Source organism: Pseudorasbora parva, chromosome 14 (assembly GCF_024679245.1).
Source record: "Pseudorasbora parva isolate DD20220531a chromosome 14, ASM2467924v1, whole genome shotgun sequence".
NCBI classification, from domain to species: Eukaryota; Metazoa; Chordata; class Actinopteri; order Cypriniformes; family Gobionidae; genus Pseudorasbora; species Pseudorasbora parva.
The window spans coordinates 25,793,085-25,814,842 of NC_090185.1; the positions used below are offsets into that span (position 1 = coordinate 25,793,085).

General features: G+C 37.7%; 2 protein-coding genes across 6 annotated transcripts in view; one reads left to right on the top strand and one right to left on the bottom strand.

Moving 5' to 3' along the window:
• Nucleotides 1–4,505, top strand: part of dennd1b (DENN/MADD domain containing 1B) — a 122,452-nt gene extending 117,947 nt beyond the window's left edge. For all 3 annotated transcript variants that reach the window (XM_067416076.1, XM_067416078.1, XM_067416077.1), the window contains 3 exons: nucleotides 1,366–1,439; nucleotides 1,672–1,891; nucleotides 2,823–4,505. In XM_067416076.1, coding sequence (XP_067272177.1) covers nucleotides 1,366–1,439; nucleotides 1,672–1,891; nucleotides 2,823–3,422 — 894 coding nt within the window. In that variant the 3' untranslated portion in view covers nucleotides 3,423–4,505. The remainder of the gene's footprint in view (nucleotides 1–1,365; nucleotides 1,440–1,671; nucleotides 1,892–2,822) is intronic.
• Nucleotides 4,506–10,389: 5,884 nt separating this feature from the next.
• crb1 (crumbs cell polarity complex component 1) overlaps nucleotides 10,390–21,758 on the bottom strand; it is a 29,783-nt gene continuing 18,414 nt past the window's right edge. For 2 of the 3 annotated variants that reach the window (XM_067416081.1, XM_067416079.1), the window contains one exon: nucleotides 10,390–11,012. In XM_067416081.1, coding sequence (XP_067272182.1) covers nucleotides 10,794–11,012 — 219 coding nt within the window. In that variant the 3' untranslated portion in view covers nucleotides 10,390–10,793. Of the gene's footprint in view, nucleotides 11,013–19,566; nucleotides 19,684–21,758 lie in introns of all 3 variants that reach the window. The other variant, XR_010897898.1, reaches the window with a different exon arrangement.

Here is a 21,758-nt window from a genome sequence, read left to right on the forward strand (position 1 = left end):
TATTAACGTCTTTTGACTGTAAATGTCTTTTTGTTCTGTAAACAACAACCCAAAGCACGCTTGCAACTGCAGAGCAGCATGCTAAAAACATTTTGAACACCTTAAACCGCTAATCAATGGCCTAGCAATTACTTTAGCATTGTAGCAGCTAGTTTTGTGTGAGCAAACATTCTTTTTAAAAAAGTTATTTATATTTTTAGGTTACTAGCAATTTAAGAACAGTTGATCTCTAAGATCTCAGAAGGGCTGGAAAAAATAATATTCGGATGAATATTTTTTTTGAATAATTAGCATTTAGCCAACTAACCGGTTTGACTTTTTTAGTACATGTACCTGACTGTATCAGTTGAAAGTAGCTTTTTTTGTTTTGGGCAGAAGGTGTTTGAGATGCAGGTCTGGTGTTGCCATCCTGCAGAGGGCTTGCACTCACCTTGTTTTAATAAACACCTCCGCTCATAGAAAGCGCAAGAGTGGGGCCGCTCTCTGAACGGCACGGCCCGCATCGCAACTCAAGGGGCTACATAACTGCAAACAGTGTTGCAGGGCAAACAAACACACACACACGCACACAACCCGCCGACACCAAATGAATGTGACACAGTTCCGCAGGTGCATCCAGCCCCTTCACTTAAGCCAAAGTGGCTTGCCGGCCAAATTTATGGCCCTGACACAGGAATCCATTAAAGCCTTTTGGAGGATTCAAGGCCTGAACCCCCCGTAATCGCTTTCATTATAGCTGCCGGCTACTAGCGAGTGGGGCAATCAGTGCCCAACATGTGTTACTGTTTATTCCAATGGCAAAGTGTTCGGTACACGCATCTCTTAGCTATTTTTATGGACAGGGTGGCCGTTAACCCATTCGGCAGGCCCCGTTACCTAAGATGGCAAGAAGTTTTTTGCACGAGCCATTGCGGCGAGACTTGACCAGTTGATCTGATCCACCCTGTCCGGTTAGCAACGTAGCGTGACGTTTTTCTCGCGCCTCAGGCTCAGTAAAAGGCCTTCGGTTTAGTAGTGTGCTTTGATAATGTGGCAAACGGCAGTTTATGGGCTACTTTAGTGAGTGGCGGCGCGTTTGCGTGTGTGTGTGTGTGTGTGTGTACGTGTTGTGGATGGCTAGTTAATGGCAAACCCTAAAGCCTGGGGCCGCAGTGTGAAGCGGTGCCCTATAATGCTTCAATTCTTTAATTTGCCAATTAAACGTGTTACACAGGTGTGTTATAAAAGCCATAGGATTAGCAGACTCTGCCGGGGACAGGAATTAATGTTGTCGCTCTGTAGTGGGGACATGAAAAAGTTTAATTCAGGAAATGTGTTGCTTTAGTAGATTTGGTGGGATTTTAACATTTCAATCCTTTGTTTTAGCATCACAATCAAAAGTCGTCACCACACACGAGCCTCTGCTCTCCAGACATTTACAATGACGACACAGCCAGCAGGTAAGGGTTTAAACTCTATTACAGTGTGTTTTCCAAACCAATTATGGGGTAAACATCATCCATTCTTCAAGGCAACACTGCCCTCTGGTGCCTTTTTTCATCCCACATGGCTTTTGAGTTAACAACCTGTGTGTGTGTGTGTGTGTGTGTGTGTGTGTGTGTGTGTGTGTGTGTGTGTGTGTGTGTGTGTGTGTGTGTGTGTGTGTGTGTGTGTGTGTGTGTGTGTGAGCAGAATATCTTCTGAGGACAGCGGGGAGGTGCCGTCGTATAACGAGGACAGTGATGACTCTGATTTAGAGTTTCAGCCTAAAGCCAGTCAATCGGGCCAGATGAACCTGCTGGAGGAGATTCTGGACTCTCTCAGCACGTCCCACATTGAGGAAGGGCGACTGTCCGCCGCCAAGAGCCTGGACTTTTTCAGATCTTTCGAAGACCTGGACTACAATCCCACGGTGAGGGATGCCTTATATTTATTTAATATTTATTTTATTTTAATATTTATTGTTCCAATTATTTCAATATTTATATTTTACTTGTTATTAATTAATAATTGGTATTTATTATGTATTTATTCTAAATATTTAAGTGTTTTAATTACTTGTTATTGATATTTAATTGTATTTTTTGTATTTTATTAATTATTTTTTATTTTTAGTAAAACTTTTTTTTTTTCTTTCAAGATTTTAATTTAAAAAAAAATCATTGATAAATTTAAATTCAACATGAAGTAACCATTATAACCTTTAAATTATACCAAGCTTTTACTAACAGATAGATAGATGGGATAGTTTTAATTATTGATTTTTTTTTAAATAATAATTTATTATTTCAATTATTTATTTATTTTTTTTAATTTATACTTGTAATATTAACAATGTATTAACTATGTATTAAATATTAATAATGTATTAAATATTATTAATATTAATAATGTATTGCATATTTATTAATATTAATCATTTATTAAATATTTATTATTAAATCAATTATTTTTTAAATATGTATTTTTATTATTACATGTATTCATTATTTTAGTTATTTAATTAAACTTTTTTTTTTACAAACAAATATTTTAAAATTGTATTTCTTTTTAAATATAAATATTTGTAAACTTTTAATAAAATTACAATAAAGATTTAATACATTTTTTAATAAAATAACAATAAAGATTTAATACAATTTTAAAAGACTTTACTGATTTGAATTCAACATGAAATAATCATTTTTACCATTACACTTTTGCAAGATTTTATAATCAATAGTAAAGAAGTATATAATATAGGCTCTGTTTTGATTTCACATTGGCTTTAATGTTTTGTAGGCGATTGTGTGCATGAACATCAGTATGGCCTTGTGAGTGTGTCGTTTGTCATTTGTTTACAGAAAAATTGCAAGTCCCCTCTGGGAAGTAGCCCTGCTCAGGCTGTTTGCGAAGTAGGAAACGGAGAACAAGGTGGATGGAATATGGGTCAAGACGACAGTGCCGTTAACGGTAAGCATCTCCCGCCTTCGCCTCGACGCCAGGCCAGCTCTCGTTCCCTACCTGTCCGCCCTACCCTTCCCAATAACCCTGCCAATGAAGAGGTCCCACTGAGGAACTCTTTCCCCGAGTCACCTACAATTCAACTCTTGGAAGCTGGTGATGCTGACACACCCTCCAGTTCTGCTATAGCCCCGCTGACCCCCGACAGACAGCACCCAGTAGCCCGCAGCCTCTCCCGACAGAAGGTCCTTTCCAGAAAAAAACAGAGGCCCAACCAGGAACATGCCCAGCACAGGGCAACAGGCGGGCAACCTTCGGTCTTCGTACCTTGGGAGAGGGAAAACCAGTCCCAGGAGACAGATATGGAAAAAAAAGGCCATGAGACTCAGGAAAAAGGCTTGCTAGAAGAGATCGAGTCCATGTGTCGCATCAGCATGGCCATCAAAAGCAACCAGGAGCTTACACACATTCAGAACAACACCAGACTGGACAAATCCTGAGAAAATGAAGCAACACTCCCATCTCGTTTCCTATGTACGCTGTCCTATGATGTCACACCAGCACTTTTGCGTGAATTATTTGCAAAGGTGTTTTGTAGTTAATGTGAATGAACGGTCCTCTTATTTCTCACATTCGGTGCGAAACGTCAAACGGTATGTTTAACAACTGGTTTAAAGGGATTTATGTCAATATTCATCATCCAGTTTTATTTATTTTAAGCAGATGATTTGCACTTGTGTAGTTTCAAATCACTGTTTCGATAAATCACTGTGGGTGAGAGACGAACTTCTCTGTGTATTTTACTAAATCGTACAAAAATAGTGAATTTAAATAGTGCACAAATCTCAGCTTAATATGATGCCTTAAACAGATTTAATTTGCTTCTACACAGTATTTCCTGACTGTGACACTGTAGCTTGCTGACTACTAGCACTACCTTTTGCATGCAATGCGTCTTAAAGAGAGATTTATCTAGGCCAGATGGAACAACTGTTTCAGTTTGCTATATTTTTGAGAGAAAAAATATATATATTTTCAAGACAATTCTCAGGTTTCTGCTTATATCCCAGATGAGACGTATTTTAAGTTTAGCTTAGACAAAAATCCCTTTTTTTTTTAAAGGACTAATAGCCTTAAAAATGACGTAGTATATTGACCAATACTTTTTTTTTGCGCAAACACAACTGACAAATAAATTTATATTTGAAACCCCTTTTTGATCTCTTATTCAGTACAAAGTTCAGTCTAAGGCCCAAAATGTAGCTCTACACAAGTACGAGAACACGAATCCACAAGTTGTGAAATTTATAACGTAAACACAAGTACATGTTGCATTCTCAGTGTTGCCACAAGGGGCGCTGATGCTTTAGCTTAAACTAGGTGTGTCTGAAATCGCGTACTGTCTGAGTAGGCACTAAAGTACATTTAATGAGAAACAAACTTTGAAACTTTAAAAAAAGTATGTTCTCGTAGGGGTGTAATGATACATCAAGATATCGCGATACAAAAATGTGACTATGTATCATTGATTTAAACGTTATTATTAGCAATGAGTTGTTTTATCCAAGGCTCAGCTTACTGTATTTATATAAGGTATAAGGTATAGTTTACCTAAAAAGTCATCATGTACTTAACCTCATGTCGTTTCGTTTAACTTCCAAACACTATTTCTTTTATGAAACCTGAGAGATTTCTGTCCAGTAAAAAAAGTCAAGTAAAAAAACAAGTCAAAGTCACAGTAAAAATAACTAATCGAGTGTCTTATCCAAATCCAAGTCTTCTGATGAGACACGATGGTAATAATAATATAAAAAACTCTTATTTGGCTTAAAATATCGCGATAAGTATCGTATCGATAGTTCAGTATCGCGCTTTGTATTGAATTAACTCAAGTGTATCGTTACATCCCTAATAGTGAGGTACGAATGAAATCCAAACATTCTACATCCGCCATATTGCTGTCATGTGACTTGCGTCGCTTTACTGCCATTCACAAATCCTCTCCCCTGGCCTCATGGGAAAGTAAAATGTCCATCAGGTGCCAACTGCTGAATTTTGCCAGAAGTAGTAGGTCATACTATGAATTCGGACATGCTGCTCATCTTGTGTACTTCTTTTATATAGCTGGGAAGTATGTCTATTGGGATGGAGGGTGTGAACTACTGTCATTGTGGTTCGAAGAGAATCTTGCTTGACATATGAATGTTAGAAAACAACAGAACTGCCTGCCAAATTATACCGATTTTAGTTACAGAAATATTTGGCTTGTCCTCTGTTTCCCTCATTTATATCGGCTGTGAACGTCATCTTCAAAGCTGTACTGCTACACCAACAGGAAGTGGTCATTAGATCCAGCACTTGTTTCTTTAGTGGCTGATGAATTGTTCAGGCCGTTGAGCAGAATGATTTAGGACACGTGCCATTCTGTCTGACACTTTAATGACTCACCCCTCCTGCGTAAACTCCTGTGGTAAAGATTTGGCCGTAAAACCATTGGAAGTTTTAGGACCCCTGTCTCAAATCAAGCTAGGCTTTCAACGTAGCAGTTTAGCTCAAAGCTATATATCCTTCGGACGTCCTGATGAACTATGCAAATCCAAATCAGAGTTATCAAGCAACTTGTATTGCCATTTGTTTATTTCTTGAACTTATGAAATCAAAATTAGAATTTTGTGGCTATTAGTCCGTGTCTATTTTTATTCAGTACCTATGACATGCAGGACATGTAGTTGATGTAACTGTCAAAACTGATGGTACGTAAATTAAAAAATAAATGAAATGAAATGCAAGTAGCATCACCTTAAAATAGCTATTCTTTTCTATGCTAACATTGCTCAAAGGTATTTCCTGTAAATGGGAAGATCTCATTTACGGGTACAGTTTTTTTTAACAATCTGCAACTGAAGGGAACTTCTGACAGGAAATGAATCCCCAATCCTCTATTTAAATACAAGGTTGTGCCTTAAATGAGTTCATCTGCTTGACTAGCTGTTCCTATATAGGCAGCTTCCTGCTAACTCATAAATGGAATCTCATACCTGACACTCTACATAGACAGCAACTCCTTTGGTGAGGTTATAAAGGTGCGGTGACATTAGCAAAATTATGCAGGCGATAGTTTATTGATGTGTAATATCCCAAAAATCTGTATCTACAAAAAAATGTGTGGAAGCATGCTTTAAGTGTATTAATGGGAAAGTTCACCCAAAAAGGAGAATTTTGTCATAATTTACTCACGTTCAAGTTGTTCCAAACCTGTATACATTTCTTTGTTCTGCTGAGCACAAAGGGAGATATTTGGAAGAATGTTTCGTGATCCAAGCATATCTCGCCTCTCATTGACTACCATAGTAGGAAAAAAATATTATGGTATTCAGCGGCTGCCGAGATCTGCTTGGTTACAAGCATTCTTCCAAATATCTTCCTTTGTGTACAGCAGAACAAAGAAATGTATACTGGTTTGGAAAAACTTGAGCGTGAGTAAATGATGACAGAATTTAAATTTTTGGGTGAACTATCCCTTTAAGTATTGTTCTTTTAACCCTTTCATTTTTCATTTCTTTTCATTTCATGATTTACTCACCCTCAAGTCATTCTAGGTGTATATGACATTCTTCTTTCAGACGAATACAATCGAGTTATGAAAATTACAAAAATGTACTCTTTATAATGGCTGTGAATGGCTGTTTCTGTCCATAAAAGTGTGTATATCCATCATATATCTGCTCCACACGGCTCTGGGGGGTTAATAAAGGCCTTCTTTAGATGTGTTTAAGAAAAATATCCATATCCCCTTTACAAACTGTAATCTCTAACATCCGCTAAACGCCCTACGAGCGTTCACGATAGACTGGCATTCCAGTGTAGGACGCAGGCGTAGTGTAAGTTCCGGTGATGAATGCGGAAGCACAGAGAATAGAGCGAAACAAAACTTGGTTCTCGTGAGAACTAGCATTTTCTCACCGGAGCGTCCTACGTTACACGCTCTCGCCATTTTTCTCCCGTGAACGCGCATACAGTGGGATATTTTTCTTACACAAATGTTTAGCTTCAGAAGGCCTTTATTAACCCCCCGGAGGTGTTTTATGGACTTCAAAACAGAAATGGCCATTCACTGCCATTATAAAGCTTGGAAGAGCCAGGACATTTTTAATATAACTTGGTTGTATTCGTCTGAAAGAATAACATCATATACACACCTAGTATTAGACTTGAGGGGGAGTAAATCATGGGCTAATTTTCATATTTGGGTGAACTATCCCTTTAAGTATTATTCTTTAACCCTTTAAGGTTATTCTCAATCATGAATGTGTTGAGGTTTCAGTCTAACTTTTTCCGCCCTCATGTGAAATTCCCAAATGCGTGGATGTTTGTGGAAATGACTGGATTTCGCGCTAAAAAAAATCCAGTTGAACAATGGGAAATGTGACCGCACCTTGATGCACGTGATGCTGTCTAGGTAGACGGCTCGTTGGGTTTTGGAACAGTTCATATTTATCACAGGTACTTAAGTATTTTTATTAGCTCTAAAATATTGGTATTCGAACCAAAAACGGAAATCCTTAGTAGAATGTCAGAAAACGTTATTTTTTTGCCTAATAACTTGTTTATTGGTACATGGTTAATGCAAGACCATCAGCCTGTTCGATACCAATCAAGCACACAGGACCTCAGCCGAAGTATCTCAGAAGGGCCATGTGATCAGTCTTAAACATTTGCTTTCTCTGAATATCTTAATTGTCGTTATTACTTTTGATACTGTGTATTTGAAAAACATGTATGGTTTGGTTTATTGTTGTCGCCCATCCATGTGCTCTGTATTATGAATAATGACTTGATATTCGTCTTTGGTAATGACTGAAAATTCAGAATAGCTAGAATTTTGCCTTGTAAAGGTATTTAACCCTTTTCTATATCTAATTTACATTTGCTTTCTTGTTATTTAGCATTATTTGAAATGTGGTCATGTTGCAGCATTGAAACGACCAAGTGTTTATTTTAAAGCTGAAGCGTGTAATCTTTTGGGCTTTTCACACTTGAAATAGTTAACCCTGGGTTATCTTGCTTCACGTTTCACACTGCTCATAATTTAGACCGATGTTAACAATAAATCCTGGGTAATTCATAAAGTGACGTTTCACACTGTAAATTCCAAACCCCTGGGTTAATGACGACCTTATTTGCATATTCGCGGTGCCGGTGTCACTGACTGGACAAACACAGCACGTGACCCATTTACATAAAGACTCTAGCATTGCGCGTTAATAAATTACACATTGCTGACTGTAATATTGTTAAGTCTCCCCTTCACTCCAATTGTGGCATTTTCCATGCTGTTTGACATTTTTTTCCTATCAAAGGCAGAAACACCTATTTATACACATTGTGTAGTGTTGCCCAAAGCACGTGAATATAATGCACGCGATTGGTTGTCGGTTGCTAAACATCAAGTTCTAACAATCAAACACCGCCTCAGTCATTTCACACTGGGCAAGTTTGGTTTGAAAACTCCAGGTAAAACACGGTGCTAACCCCACTTACGTTCCTTAACCCGGGGTTAAAAGCAGGGTTAAGAAAGACGATAACCCAGGGTTAAGCAGCATGAAAAGCCCTTACAAGAAACATCATTATATTTGCAATTTCGCTTGGTTACAATAAATTTGAACCAGTTACTGTTCACCAGCGGTTTAAAATGAAACACTACTTGAAACTAGATAGTAAGCACATAAATTGAAGAACATGCTACCCGAAATCTTTTTTTTCCTTCTTTCCTGTTTACATATGCTCTTGTGTTATTGATGTGCATTTTCGTTGTAAAGTTGTGTAGTATTTTTTTGGCAATGCTGGGAATTCTTTTAAGATGCATGCGCGATGTCAAGTTTTATGACCATGGTACCATTCACATGTTTTTACTTCGTAGTATTGTCGTGACGGTCTTCATTTCCCGTCTGTTTTGCTGTTGAATTCTTTACATTGAGTAATGAGCTGCTGTAGCTGAATCACTGGACTCTTCAGACTGTGCTTTTGAATGTTCTACACAATGCAACGTTTTTGTTACACAAAGTCTGTACAGGTGATTTTATTCAATATAATGGTAGCCGCACCATTAATGCTTCGTTTTCTTGAATGTTTCACATACATATGGAATCACCATGCGATCAGTTGAATTTGTGGTGGTTGAAGTGCTTTGGAGTGAATGAAGCTGGATGGCAGAACTCTTCCGCATGCTCTCAGTGCAGTTATATCGTTTTCAAGTGCAAATTAGCTCAGTCTAGTGTGTTGTTACAGGAACTACTGGTACCACTGTATGCACTGTGAACTGAAATAAATTATATGTCCGTACAACTCACCTGACTCAATTGTGATGTTTGTGTCTGTGGCTTTTAAATGTAACCCTCATTCTTCCCTTGGGTCATTTTGACCCGAAACTTCTTTTATTTTATTTTATTGAGAGTTCACTTGAGTGGCCCAAGACCATAGAACTTTTGTTGCACTTGATTAAATGAGTTTTGTTGTTGGAATTAAAAAAAGTAACAAATCCTTCCCTCACGGGTCAATTCGACCCCCTTAGGAATGAATGAGAGGAATGCTTCAGTATACATAGAAAAACCTAAAATGTAAAAAAAAATCTTATCAAAAAATGCTAAAACTGCCAAAAAATAAATATATTTTTTAATGTCTACATGTGTATCTGAACTGAAGGCATTCTGAAGAAAAACTGATTTAGGACCCAGCGGAACAGCTCATTTGCATAAGGCCATCTTGTGGCAAGAGTCATGAAGTCATCTTTTTTCCACAAGAGGTCGGCAAAGACACCGAATGTAAGATATTTTCAGCTGAATTAAGTTATGCATGAAATTGAGTTATTTTGAATTGAAGTTGAACGAATTTAAAGAACATGCTTAAATAAGTATTTATTGATCAAATCTAGTAATAGGTACTTTAATGATAGTATTAAAGGTAAATAAAATAAAAATAAAAACATTGCATTAAAATATTTTAAAAATATGATCAAAATGAAATAAAATAAACTTACTGGACAAAGAAAAAAGCTTGAGTATAATTTTAGGGCTTTGGGTCGTTTTGACCCGCAAGGGAAGGATTTGTTAGAAAGTGATGTGATGAAAGGATAATCGTTAAATAGGTGATTCTAAATGTGTCTTTGGGAGGGGAACCAAACACTAAATCAGAGATTAAAGTATTGATCATTTTTAAAGTACATTAAGCAGGCGATCTGAAAAATTGCTACTGTACTGTTCTTTTAATATCGACAATATCTTTGCGTTTTTTGTTAAAGAACAAGAGCGGCAAATGATTACAAATCCATGTTTGTGTTTCTATCAGTTTATAAAATGTTGATGTTGATTAAAATCAAAAGCTAATTCTAAAGCTATAACATTTGCACGCACGCACAAAAAACAACAAAAAAAACCATCCTGAGACTTTTGCATACACCCGAGAAAAAAACTCACAAATGTTACGGTCAATGTCCTGACCGGGTGCGATGCAAAAACTGAGCCGTTACTTCCATGAAATCGCATTGGTCCGAACTTTATTAAATATGTTCTAACTAGCCGTGATTGTTGAGCAGCATTGGATGTTCAAGTTACTATTATTATAAACACTTCACAATTCACCAATCAATGAATCCTAAAGCTTTCAGAGGTAAATATCAAAGATAGTTGTTCATCACGAAATAGTATAACTTAAACATCCATTATGTGGAAGATTGTCAAAAATGGTCATTTGTAAGACTGTTATCTAGCTGATGAGAGCTGCCACATGATCGATTTATAAAAAGGCCTTTTTTGTCATCTTGTAAAGCCAACAAGCCACGAACAAGATGAATGGCTGATCATTGGTTGTTTGGCTCAGATGAGTCTCTCCATTGGTGGAGGTTGCACAATGTTCCACATCTCCACTCTTGAGCCTTCCTTCTCCTGTCGACTGGGGCTGTAGGTGCCTCGTGTGGCCCGTCGGTTCATCGTCATGACCAAAGCTGTGGCCACGCCGAAAAGAACCAACAACAGAATCACGGACACCAGGCCGATGGATAGAAACAGGTCAGACGTCATGCTTTCTGCATTCAGCTAGAGGAAATAAAACAGGGTGGAGTTAGTGATGGGTTGATTAATATGCATTTTGCTATTTCAATTCAGTGCTTAACAACCCAATAAAACTATGTATATAATCTACAATAAGATGTTGGTGAACCCTAAGAAGAATCACACACACTTTGAGATCATCTTGGCTCAGTCTAAATATGCTGGAATGCTTGTTTAAGATGTCTGCTCCCAATGTCCCATCCTACCCCCTCCATCTGCCACCTCTCTTGACATATTAACCAGAGTCAAACCTGGCGCTAAAATTAAGTCTTTGCACAAAACATGCCGCCTTTTATACAAGAGTTCATTGAGTAGGCCAATACAGTTAGAATACGACTACATTTAAAGTCTTTTTTACACTCAGTGATGAATCAGTATTTTTGAACAAATCAGTTGAATGAATGATTCAATGACTCACTCATTTGTTTTGTTCCTGCATATGTCAGTAATTTAAATTAATCAGTTGAATGAATGATTCAATGATACACTCTTTTTTTTTGTTCCTGAATATGGCAGTTATTTAATAGAATCTCTTTAAGGAATGACTCAGTGACTCACTCATTTGTTTTGTTCCTGCATATGTCAGTGATTTTAATGAATATAAGTTGAATGAATGATTCAATGACTCTCTCGTTTGTTTTGTTCCTGAATATGTCAGTGATTTAAATTAATCAGTTAAATAAATTATTAATTGACTCTCTTGTTTGATTTGTTCCTGAATACGTCAGTGATTTAAATGAATCGGTTGAATTATTGATTCAATGACTCACTCATTATGTGAGTGATTTAAATGAATAGGTTGAATAAATAAATCATTGACTCTTGTTTGTTTTGTTCCTGAATACGTCAGTGATTTAAATGAATCAGTTGAATTATTGATTCAATGACTCACTCATTTGTTTTGTTCCTGAATACGTAAATTATTTAAATAAATCAGTTTAATGATTTAAATTAATAAGTCAGTGACTCACTCATTTGTTTTGTTCCTGAATATGTCAGTGATTTAAATGAATCGTCTGAATAAATTATTCAGTGACTCACTCATTTGTTTTGGTCCCGAATATGTCAGTGATTTAAATGAATCTTCTGAATAAATTATTCAGTGACTCACTCATTTGTTTTATTCCTGAATATGTCAGTGATTTAAATGAACCGGTTGGATGATTGATTCAATGATTCACTCATTTGTTTTGTTCCTAAATACATCAGTAATTTGAATGAATCAATTGAATGAATAGGCTTGTTTGAGATGCGCCTTGCCTCGCCTGAAATAAAGGCGAGACCAGGCGGCTGCAGTGAGGGGAGGAGTGAAAAAAGAGCAGGCAAGCCAGACAGTTCTCTCTTCTCGTAGTGGATCAGACACCTGCGAGATCAGTTGCGGATATCGCGGGATTCACACTCGTGCGCTCTCTTGCTGATAAACTGGATGTAATTTAAGTTCTGTTGCTTTTATATGGAAATAAAGATTATGAACAAGACACCCAAAGTTTTTGTTATTTATTTCCATTCGAAAGACCTGTTTATCAAGCATTTTTACTTTAATTACATACATGTTTTTATATATTTTTATTAATATGACAACAATCACATAACCAACAGAGAGATCGCACTCTCCGAGAGTTTAAGAATATTCACACATAATTTATTCACATAAAAACATGATATCAGAGTTTTAAAATCAAATATTTTAAAAAAAGAACTATACATCACAGTTGTTTAAACCAATAAGCATTAACGGTGTCGTCAGAAAGTCGTTTCCCATCATGCTTTTGCTCAGCGCAGTCGATGGAGAGCAGCTGCTCTCGACTGCAGAATCCGACACATCCGCCTTTCGCTCGCGAGAGATTTTTGACATACGTCAGCATGACATCAGAGCAAGGCGGACCGCCCTCGGACACATTTCTAACCGGCATGCATCTCGCGCTGATCACCGGTGATGGGTTCTGCGCAGATTTTGCTCATCTCAAACAAGCCTAATGATTCAATGACTCACTCTTTTGTTCCTGAATATGTGAGTGATTTAAATGAATCGGTTGAATGAATGAATCAGTGAATGGCTCAATTGTTTTGTTCCTGAAAATGTGAGTGATTTAAATTAATCGGTTGAATGACTGATTAAATGGCTCACTCATTTGTTTTGTTCCTGAATACTTAAATGATTCAAATTAATCTGTTGAATGATTGATTCAATCATTTCTTTTGTTCCTGACTACATCAGTGATTTAAATGAATCGGTTGAATGAATGATTCAATGACTCACTCATTTGTTTTCCTCCTGAATATGTGAGTGATTTAAATTAATTGGTTGAATGAATGTTTCAATGACTCATAACCTTTGTTTTGTTTCTGAATATGTAAGTGATTTAAATGAACCGGTTTATTGAATGGTTCAATGACTTACTCATCAGGATTGTAGGATATCAAAGGCACCAAAGGATACATCTATGCTGCCTTCAAAAAAGGATTTGGACATGCCTTGGACCTCCTACCTTGGAATGCACCTCTTGAAGGCAGCATTTTTAAGCTTTTGGACGAAGCCTAAGTGTGTTCGATTTGAAGCGGCATTTGCAGATCTATCGGTTTGTGACACCAAAGTACAGTGAGAGCGATTGGAAAGGATGTGGAGCCGTCTTCTCCTCTAATAGCTCTCACTGCACTTTGATGTTCCTGATCAAACTAGTGTTTTTGAACAAATCTTTTGCCTGAATGATTCAATAACTCACCCAGGGAGATTCAGTGCTTTGAACAAATCAAACGATTCATTAATGCAAACAAAAATACAGTCACTTGTCGCCACCTACTGGCAGAACAAAGTAACCTGTGGAAAGACTGACACTAAAACTTATTCATTTAGTGACACATTTATTATTCTATTTTACTATGTCGCACATATCGACCTACTAGGCTATATTATATATAAAAGAATCAATATACACCACCAAATGCTACTTCTCAAAAATACTCTAGAGTAGATGGTCTGATCTTCAGGACCAAAATTAGATTATCCAACCCAGCCCTTCCCACACCGGCTCCATCTGCTGAAGGAGCAGAGACAGGCAAGAAGCTCATGGCCACAGAAACTCTGAGCTGAGCTCATCACCTGCTCTGAAGGCGATGTTTTATGTGTGTGAGAGAAAGCGAGAAGGAGAGAGACAGCCAGACTTTCCAGCAGACAAACGACCCTGTCACTGCGATAAGCTTCTCCCGATATATTTCCCCCCTCGTTTCTCAGACCTGCAGCGATGCTCTGCTGAGTTGCATTTCACACAGAACGGCGCTGCGCCTTTCTGCTGGCCAAGCACTATTCTGTCACTCTGAAGACACAAACTTTCTCTGCAGACGTGGAACAGAACCACAGACCCAAAGATTCCTCACACTGAGACACATTTATGCTTCAGCAGTCAAAAACGCTAGCCCTCAAGAACTGTGCTTGCATCCCTGTCACATTCCCTCCGCATTAATTATCTATTTTAAGATTCTTTTTAAAAAATATATTGCATTAATAATGATACTGTATGATTTTTTTTTTAATTATTCAGAATAACAGAATGTTTAACCTACATAAAGTTATACTGTAATCCAAAGTTGCGGCATATATAATTGCTGACCCCTGATAGGCCGAAACCATTAGATACAACTGACATATTTCGTATTCACACTGTAAAAAAAAAAAAAAAAAAAAACTTATCTGGTTGCCTTAATTTTGAGTTCATTGAAATTAAACATTTGAGCTAATACAATGAACATTGCTGAGAATCGACAACATTGGGTAATTGTGTGTGTTTTATTTGTGATGACGCAGAGATGCATGCAAAATTGTGCTATTTTCATGATTTATCACATTTTTTATGTGGTTCAGATACAATAATAATTTGAGTTTCTATTTATTAAACCAATTTCCTTCATTGTATCAACTCAAAACATTTTTTTCAATAAACTCAAAATTTAAAGGGATACTTCACTGCCGATCAAGTATGGTGACAAAATAAAACGTGGCGCGTTTCTAATCGGATTAAAAAGGAGAACTATAATGTATGGCGGAATAGCACTTCTGAGAGTACTTCGGCTCGGCGCAGTAAAAAGTCCCGGCCGAAACATCTTCCCTCACATCTCCCAGAAATGAGAGTGAGGGGGAGGTGTGAGGAAAGATGTTTCGGCCAGGACTTTTTACTGCGCCGAGCCGAAGTACTCTCAGAAGTGCTAATCCGCCATACATTATAGTTCTCCTTTTTAATCCGATTAGAAACGCGCCACGTTTTATTTTGTCGCCATACTTGATCGTTCAACTATTCGTGTAACTGTATTTAAATAGGGAAAAGATGGAGGTGTTTGGTACTTCTAACTTGATCTCTGTTTGGTTCCATAGTGAATGAACTGGGCTTAGTGGGCTAAGCTAAATGCTATCAGATCATCACCACGCATCAGAGCGATTAACGCCGCATTCACACGGGGCGTAGGCGTTAACGCTTCCCATTTACTTTGAATGGGTGACATCATCCGTTGCCGAACTGAATTGTGGGTTCCGTCGCGGCGCTTCACTCGCTTTGCAAGCGGCAGAAGTTGAAGAATTCTCAACTTTTGAAGCGCCAGCGCAGGCGTGATCCAATCAGATCGCCGTATGCAAATATCCTACAGCAGACACTAGCCAATTGCGTTCATTACTGCTCCGTGAACCGTCCAGACCATAGACCGTTAAAGATCCAGACGCAGCTCCTGGACCACTACGTGATATTCTTCTCGCTGTCAGCGCCTTTTCATGATTTAATGTACTTAACAGCTTCGTGCACCTGTGCAGTGCGCTGACAACAACTACACGGGCAATCGCACTCGCACATACAACCAAATCGGCATCCATTTCGTCTCACAGACTAGCTGTCATAAAAAGGGGCTTTTTTGTGTTGTGTTTTGGTCCAAGCGGCAAGTTAATGTGATTGGCTGTTGTCACTATGACGATCGCGTCAGCACCCAGCTTCAGCCACGCCCTCCATCAAGCGTTAACGCCTACGCCCCGTGTAAATGCGGCGTAAGTGCACGCACTGAGACGAGAGAGGTATGTATCAACTCGTTTTAGTTTAATAAAGCGGTGAAGTATCCCTTTAAAGGCAACCAGGTTACTTACTTTTTTAAGTTAAAACAACAATATTTTTTTTACAGTGCAGTTGAGGAAGGACATATTTTACTATTTATTATTTTGTTTATAGCCATGTTAGGGAGATTTGACGTCAAACATTGAATTAAACGTTACATACACTTACACAACAACGTTTTTCCTTTGCGTTTTTTCGTGCACAGACGACAAAGTTATCAAAACGCCCCCTCGTTCACGCGTATCCTCGAAAACGACTAAAATGCTGTACTATTCATGCCAGGTCAGTGGATGGCAATGCCACTTTGTAAAGAAACACTACGCGTCTATAGAGTGAACACGTAATACACATGCGCATGACGTCATTAATTCGCATTTTCGTAGTTTACACGGAGCGGCATAGTTTTCAAAAACGTGCACTTTGAATCCCGTGCCCCCAAAATGCCGTTGTTATGTAAATCAACGTCCAAAGAAATAAAAAGAAATCCCTGTTGAGAGAATAATTGATTCATTTTAGTGAATCGGTTCGCTCAGATGGTTCATTTGATTGCACCTGTTCAGTAAACCGATTCGCACAAATGTCTACGTGCCGGTTTGTTTTATTACAATATACAAAATATTATACTAGCCAATAATATAAATACTTGCCCGACACATAGTGCTCTGATTACGATGAGCTATAAATAGATCATATTTTTTAGCAAATTGCATGACTGGACAAAAATCCCTTTTCCTAGGAGAGAAAGACTGTAAATTTTAAATGCACTTGTCTTTTTAAAGGGATTTCGTTAACTTCTATGTGTGCGCTATCATGGCTTCGAAAGTAAGTCCCGAATGTCTCATTTTGATTTAGCGGGGTCTTTAAGAAAACACCAAGGCTCAGAGAGCGACACTGTGACGTGTCTTAGCCTGAGATAAGAGCCTCTCTCCGGCATCTATCCTGTTAGATGGGATTAGCTCAGTGGAAAGCGGCTATCTTTAACCACACATTAGCATTATGCTCACATGTTAAAAATAAGGACTTGTTTAGGGGATTCAATTTGTCCGTGCTTTTCTGTTTTCAGTCACAGCAACCTTAAGCTTTGTGATATCAGTTCAGCTCATCAATCACATAAAATACCTTTTGGTCATTGTGTGTGTGTGTGTGTGTGTGTGTGTGTGTGTGTGTGTGTGTGTGTGTGTGTGTGTGTGTGTGTGTGTGTGTGTGTGTGTGTGTGTGTGTGTGTGTGTGTGTGTGTGTGAACCATCAAGTAAGAGTAGTATTTTATATTGAATACATTAAATATGTTTTCAGTATTACATATTACGGCATGTATTTGTCAAATATCATTATTTCTTTAGTCATAAATATGTTTTATCTTATATGGTTAAATGGTTATACCATTTATATAAAATTTAAACAAAAAAGAAAATACTTAATAATAAAAAAGTTATATAAGTTATATATAAATAAAGTTTTTTCTAAGACTTTTTAGTTCATTACAATTTCAGGACCTGACTAATTTAACTTATGAAATATTTAACTTTATGCCCCACCAAAATATCAAAATCTATTACAATTGACCAATAAACATCATCATCATAGATTAAATGATATGAGTTGAATACTGAATAAATGAATTCTGGGCAAATAAAATAATAAAAAAATATATATTTTTTTGTAAAACTGTTCAGTGTTTACACCTGGTATTAAGATGCGTTTTGGTCGATTGGATCACAAAATGAGGGAGACACATTCCTGTTTACACCAAGTGAATGCTGTTTTATTCCATTTTGTCCACTTTCAACCAATTCTGTCCTGATTTCTTTTAGAGGAGGGTCTATGGGCTTATGGGCTTTTTCAGATCTTTCGATCAAATGAACAAAATAAGTTGACGCATTTACAAATGAACATGACTGGAAATGCCAGAAAAACAGCTTTTGTTTCTGCTCTGACAGCCGCAAGACGATGCCGAACGCAGAGTGTGTGTTAGATATCAGGAATGGTGAGAGAATATAGTTTTCATCTTTCATCTTCAAATCAAATTTGATTTTCAGTCGAGTTTAAATCCCGTCTAGCTAGTGCGCTTCCCATAATGTTTACTCATTAGGTCAGTAGATGGAGATAGACGTAGGCTAAATCCGAAATCGCCCCCTACCCTCAAATAGGGCATTATTTGAAGGGACAGCAATTTGTAGTGGTGTCCGAAACCATAGGGAATAGTGAATGAGGGTTTAGGGGGCGATTTCGGATTCAGCCATAGTCTTTTTAGTTGCTCGAATGCATTTACACTACCAAAGCAAATGCGTTTTCGACTACCTCTGGAAGGGGTCGAAAGTGGACAAGCTCAAAATGTTTTACACCCTTTATTCTGCCTGTATTTAGCGTCATCCACTTGTAATCTGAACTTAATACCAGGTGTAAGCAGGACCTATAAGTGTGTATGTAGCAAAGAGTTTAAAGAACTGACTGACCTATCGGTAAGCCCATCGTTATCGCCCCTTAGTTATTGTTACTACCTCGGACAAACAAACAGAGTTGCGAACTTCTTACAATGACAGTGGTCAAAGTGAAAAACCTTGTACCAGGATGTTTTTGATACATTTCGGACACAGAAGGAGGGATGTATAAAATATTTTAAATTATTTATGGTGGGTAGCAAGATTCATTTCGAAGCGAGGGTTTACATATCACAATGCAAGTGTAGCCTCATGTTACGGTCGTCATGACAACCGGGATCAACACGGTTCATGTACCACAGGGTAAGATTAAATTAATTTACATTTGGCCAGTTTAATTGGGAGAGGCACTGAAATGTAGACCTTCATTTATGTGTTTTTGACCTACAATGTACATAACGCGAGAACAGTTAGCTATTTCGTTTTGTATGTTAGCATGGACTCTCTAACTTTAATTGTATGACAACCAGAAAATGAATGTTTTCGTCTGGGGTTGATTTCTTAGGGAACCATGTTACTGCACCCCATCATCATGTGAATAAAATAAATTCAATTGCCTATCCTTTCAGGATACCTGGAATCAGTTACAGTACCCCAGGCAGGCACATTATTTTACCATTTTTGTAGCATCAAACCGATGAGAGCTTTGGACCTTCCAATGTTTTTCTATGGCGCTGAAACCTAAAGATATCCGTGTTTCGGTCCCCATGTCAACTGATACTCAACTGCCATTGGCTCATCTGCATTCGAGGGGAGGGGCTTACCGTTATTCAATTAAGTAGCATGTAATTCCTCATAGAGGAACTGTAAACCAAATTGTTGTGATCCCCTGCCCTCACCAAATGTATCCAATTCTACGCTTAACTCAGTAAAGCTGTCACAACAACTGATATACTGTAAGTTGCATCTGGGAAAAAAACTTCAACTTGTTTCAATCTTGCACAGTACACACTTTTGCCTGGTCTCAACATCCAATAGTGCCAGGATTACACACAAATTGCTGACTCAACACACCTGCCATAGGTTTTACAGTGCCGCTGTGTGTTTGATGTGTCTGCCGCCCCTAGTTCAGTGGCTCTGTCTATCAAAATCTGTGGCAACATTCTTCAAAACCCGCCACTGGCACAGTCTCTGGATGTGTAAATGACAGAAAATAGACAGCTAAACAAAACCGACAAAGGACAAACAACAGATTGATGATGGATGGGATGGAGAGAAATGCTTTATTTAAAGACAGACATCTAAAGACAGAATGTGAGAGACACAATGTACACAGTCTGGTCATGAACACTAACATGGAGATCAACAGACAGATGAACACGTGACAACACTACAAACTACTGAGTGTGACATATTGCTAGTTAAAAACATGGAAAGGATTACAGAGTAGTGGAACATTTTAAATATGATTTTAAGATTTAAAAGAGTTGATCAATAGCGGGATATTGTAAATCAGTTCTGAAAAAAGAAAGGAAAATAAATATGAAAATGAGGATATTCATGGCTAAACAGAAATAATCGAAATCTCTTCTATGCTTAAAGTCCTTTTTAGATACCGTGCCAACAATGAATGCTTTTAAAAATCAAATAACTTCATTATATATAATACATTCATTTTATGGACTTTATTACACCCCATTAGTTATCAAAATTACTGGAAAAATTTGTGCGGGACCAATAAAACAAATTAACAGTAAATTCCTTCACAATGTTCAAAATCAATTCCATACCTTACCTTATAAACATTATTAGAAGTGTTATTAATGTTATATTAATTCTTTTTAATAATTAATTCAATAAACTTAAACACAACAACACAAGTATACTCAAAATTATTTTCAGTCTACCATTCTCACTTTTATGAGTGACACTCATAAAGACATAAAGACTCACTTATAAACACTGTCTGACCACAAGGCACTAAGTGGTTTCAATGATAAGCCACACTGTTTTCCCCAAACCAACAAATAACACGGTACACCATAACATGGTTCAAATACATTACATTTACTTGACAAATGCTTTATTGACATTTAATTAAATATATATTCATATCAAATATCTAAGAACCCTAAATAACAGAGTTGTGAAGCAAAAATGTTTTAATCAAAATTCCATTCCAGCTTATTAAACCTGTGTAGAAAACACTTATAAGGGGCTTTCGCACCGGAGCATAGTTACAGGAAGTAGCCCCCAGGGCGGTCCCCAGGTAACTAAATTTCCCTCTAGGGCCATGTCCCTGGTTGTATTCACCCTGCCATTAGGAACTCTGAAGTTATGTAAGACGTCACTTTCGTCTCTGGTTGTCGTGCGGGACTTTTATTTTGACAGCATGGCTGACTTTTTATTTTGTTTTGGGAGCACGCTCCCATTCTTCATTAGTTTATGATCTGTTTAACAGTCCTATCTAATACATTATTAGATAGAACTTTTAAACAAAGAACGTAAACGGCACACAAAAATGCTATAGCGTTTGCTGTGTGTCCCATTGTCTCTAGCTAAGCAAAATACATAATCACGTTTTCCTTGGGTCCGTCAATGTCGCGTTGGATTTCCTCCTTAGTTCCATCTATCGCTGTTTGTGGAGTAAATATATAGGGCTAGATTTACTAAACAGGGCAAATTAGTGTACGAGCGCAATAACAAAAAAAGTGCCGATGGGAGTGAAAACTTCTGTGTGACATATTGAAATTAAAGAACACAGACACAGCCGGATCCTTTCCATAATGAGCAACGCAATCTACCAAGTTAGCATCTAGTTTAAGACATGCTTTTTTGGGGGCAGTAAATAACGGCGCAAACACCAGTAAATTGACTAGCGTAAACCTAAGTAAATCAACTCACGTGATTCATTTAAATACTCTCCTCCCATAAATTTTGCATCTTAAAAGGAAACTCCTACAAATATACATGCAATAAGGCCAGCTGCAAAAATCCCCCTGACCACGCCTTTTTAGCGGTATTTTTTCACTATGTGTCTTTATAAATTCTGACCGTTTTTTAGCACAAATCGCCCAATACACCCACCCCAAAAGGCGTTCCTATAACTAAAATCATTCCCAGTTCCTGTAGTATGAACACACCAAAAGAGCGAAAGCCCCTAAACTAGCCCCCCACAGACCCGTTTACTCGTTGTCACCCCAGTCTACCTCTGGCTCATCGTCTAAGCGCAGAATGAGGTAGGAGAGAAACTGGAAGAGGTTTTG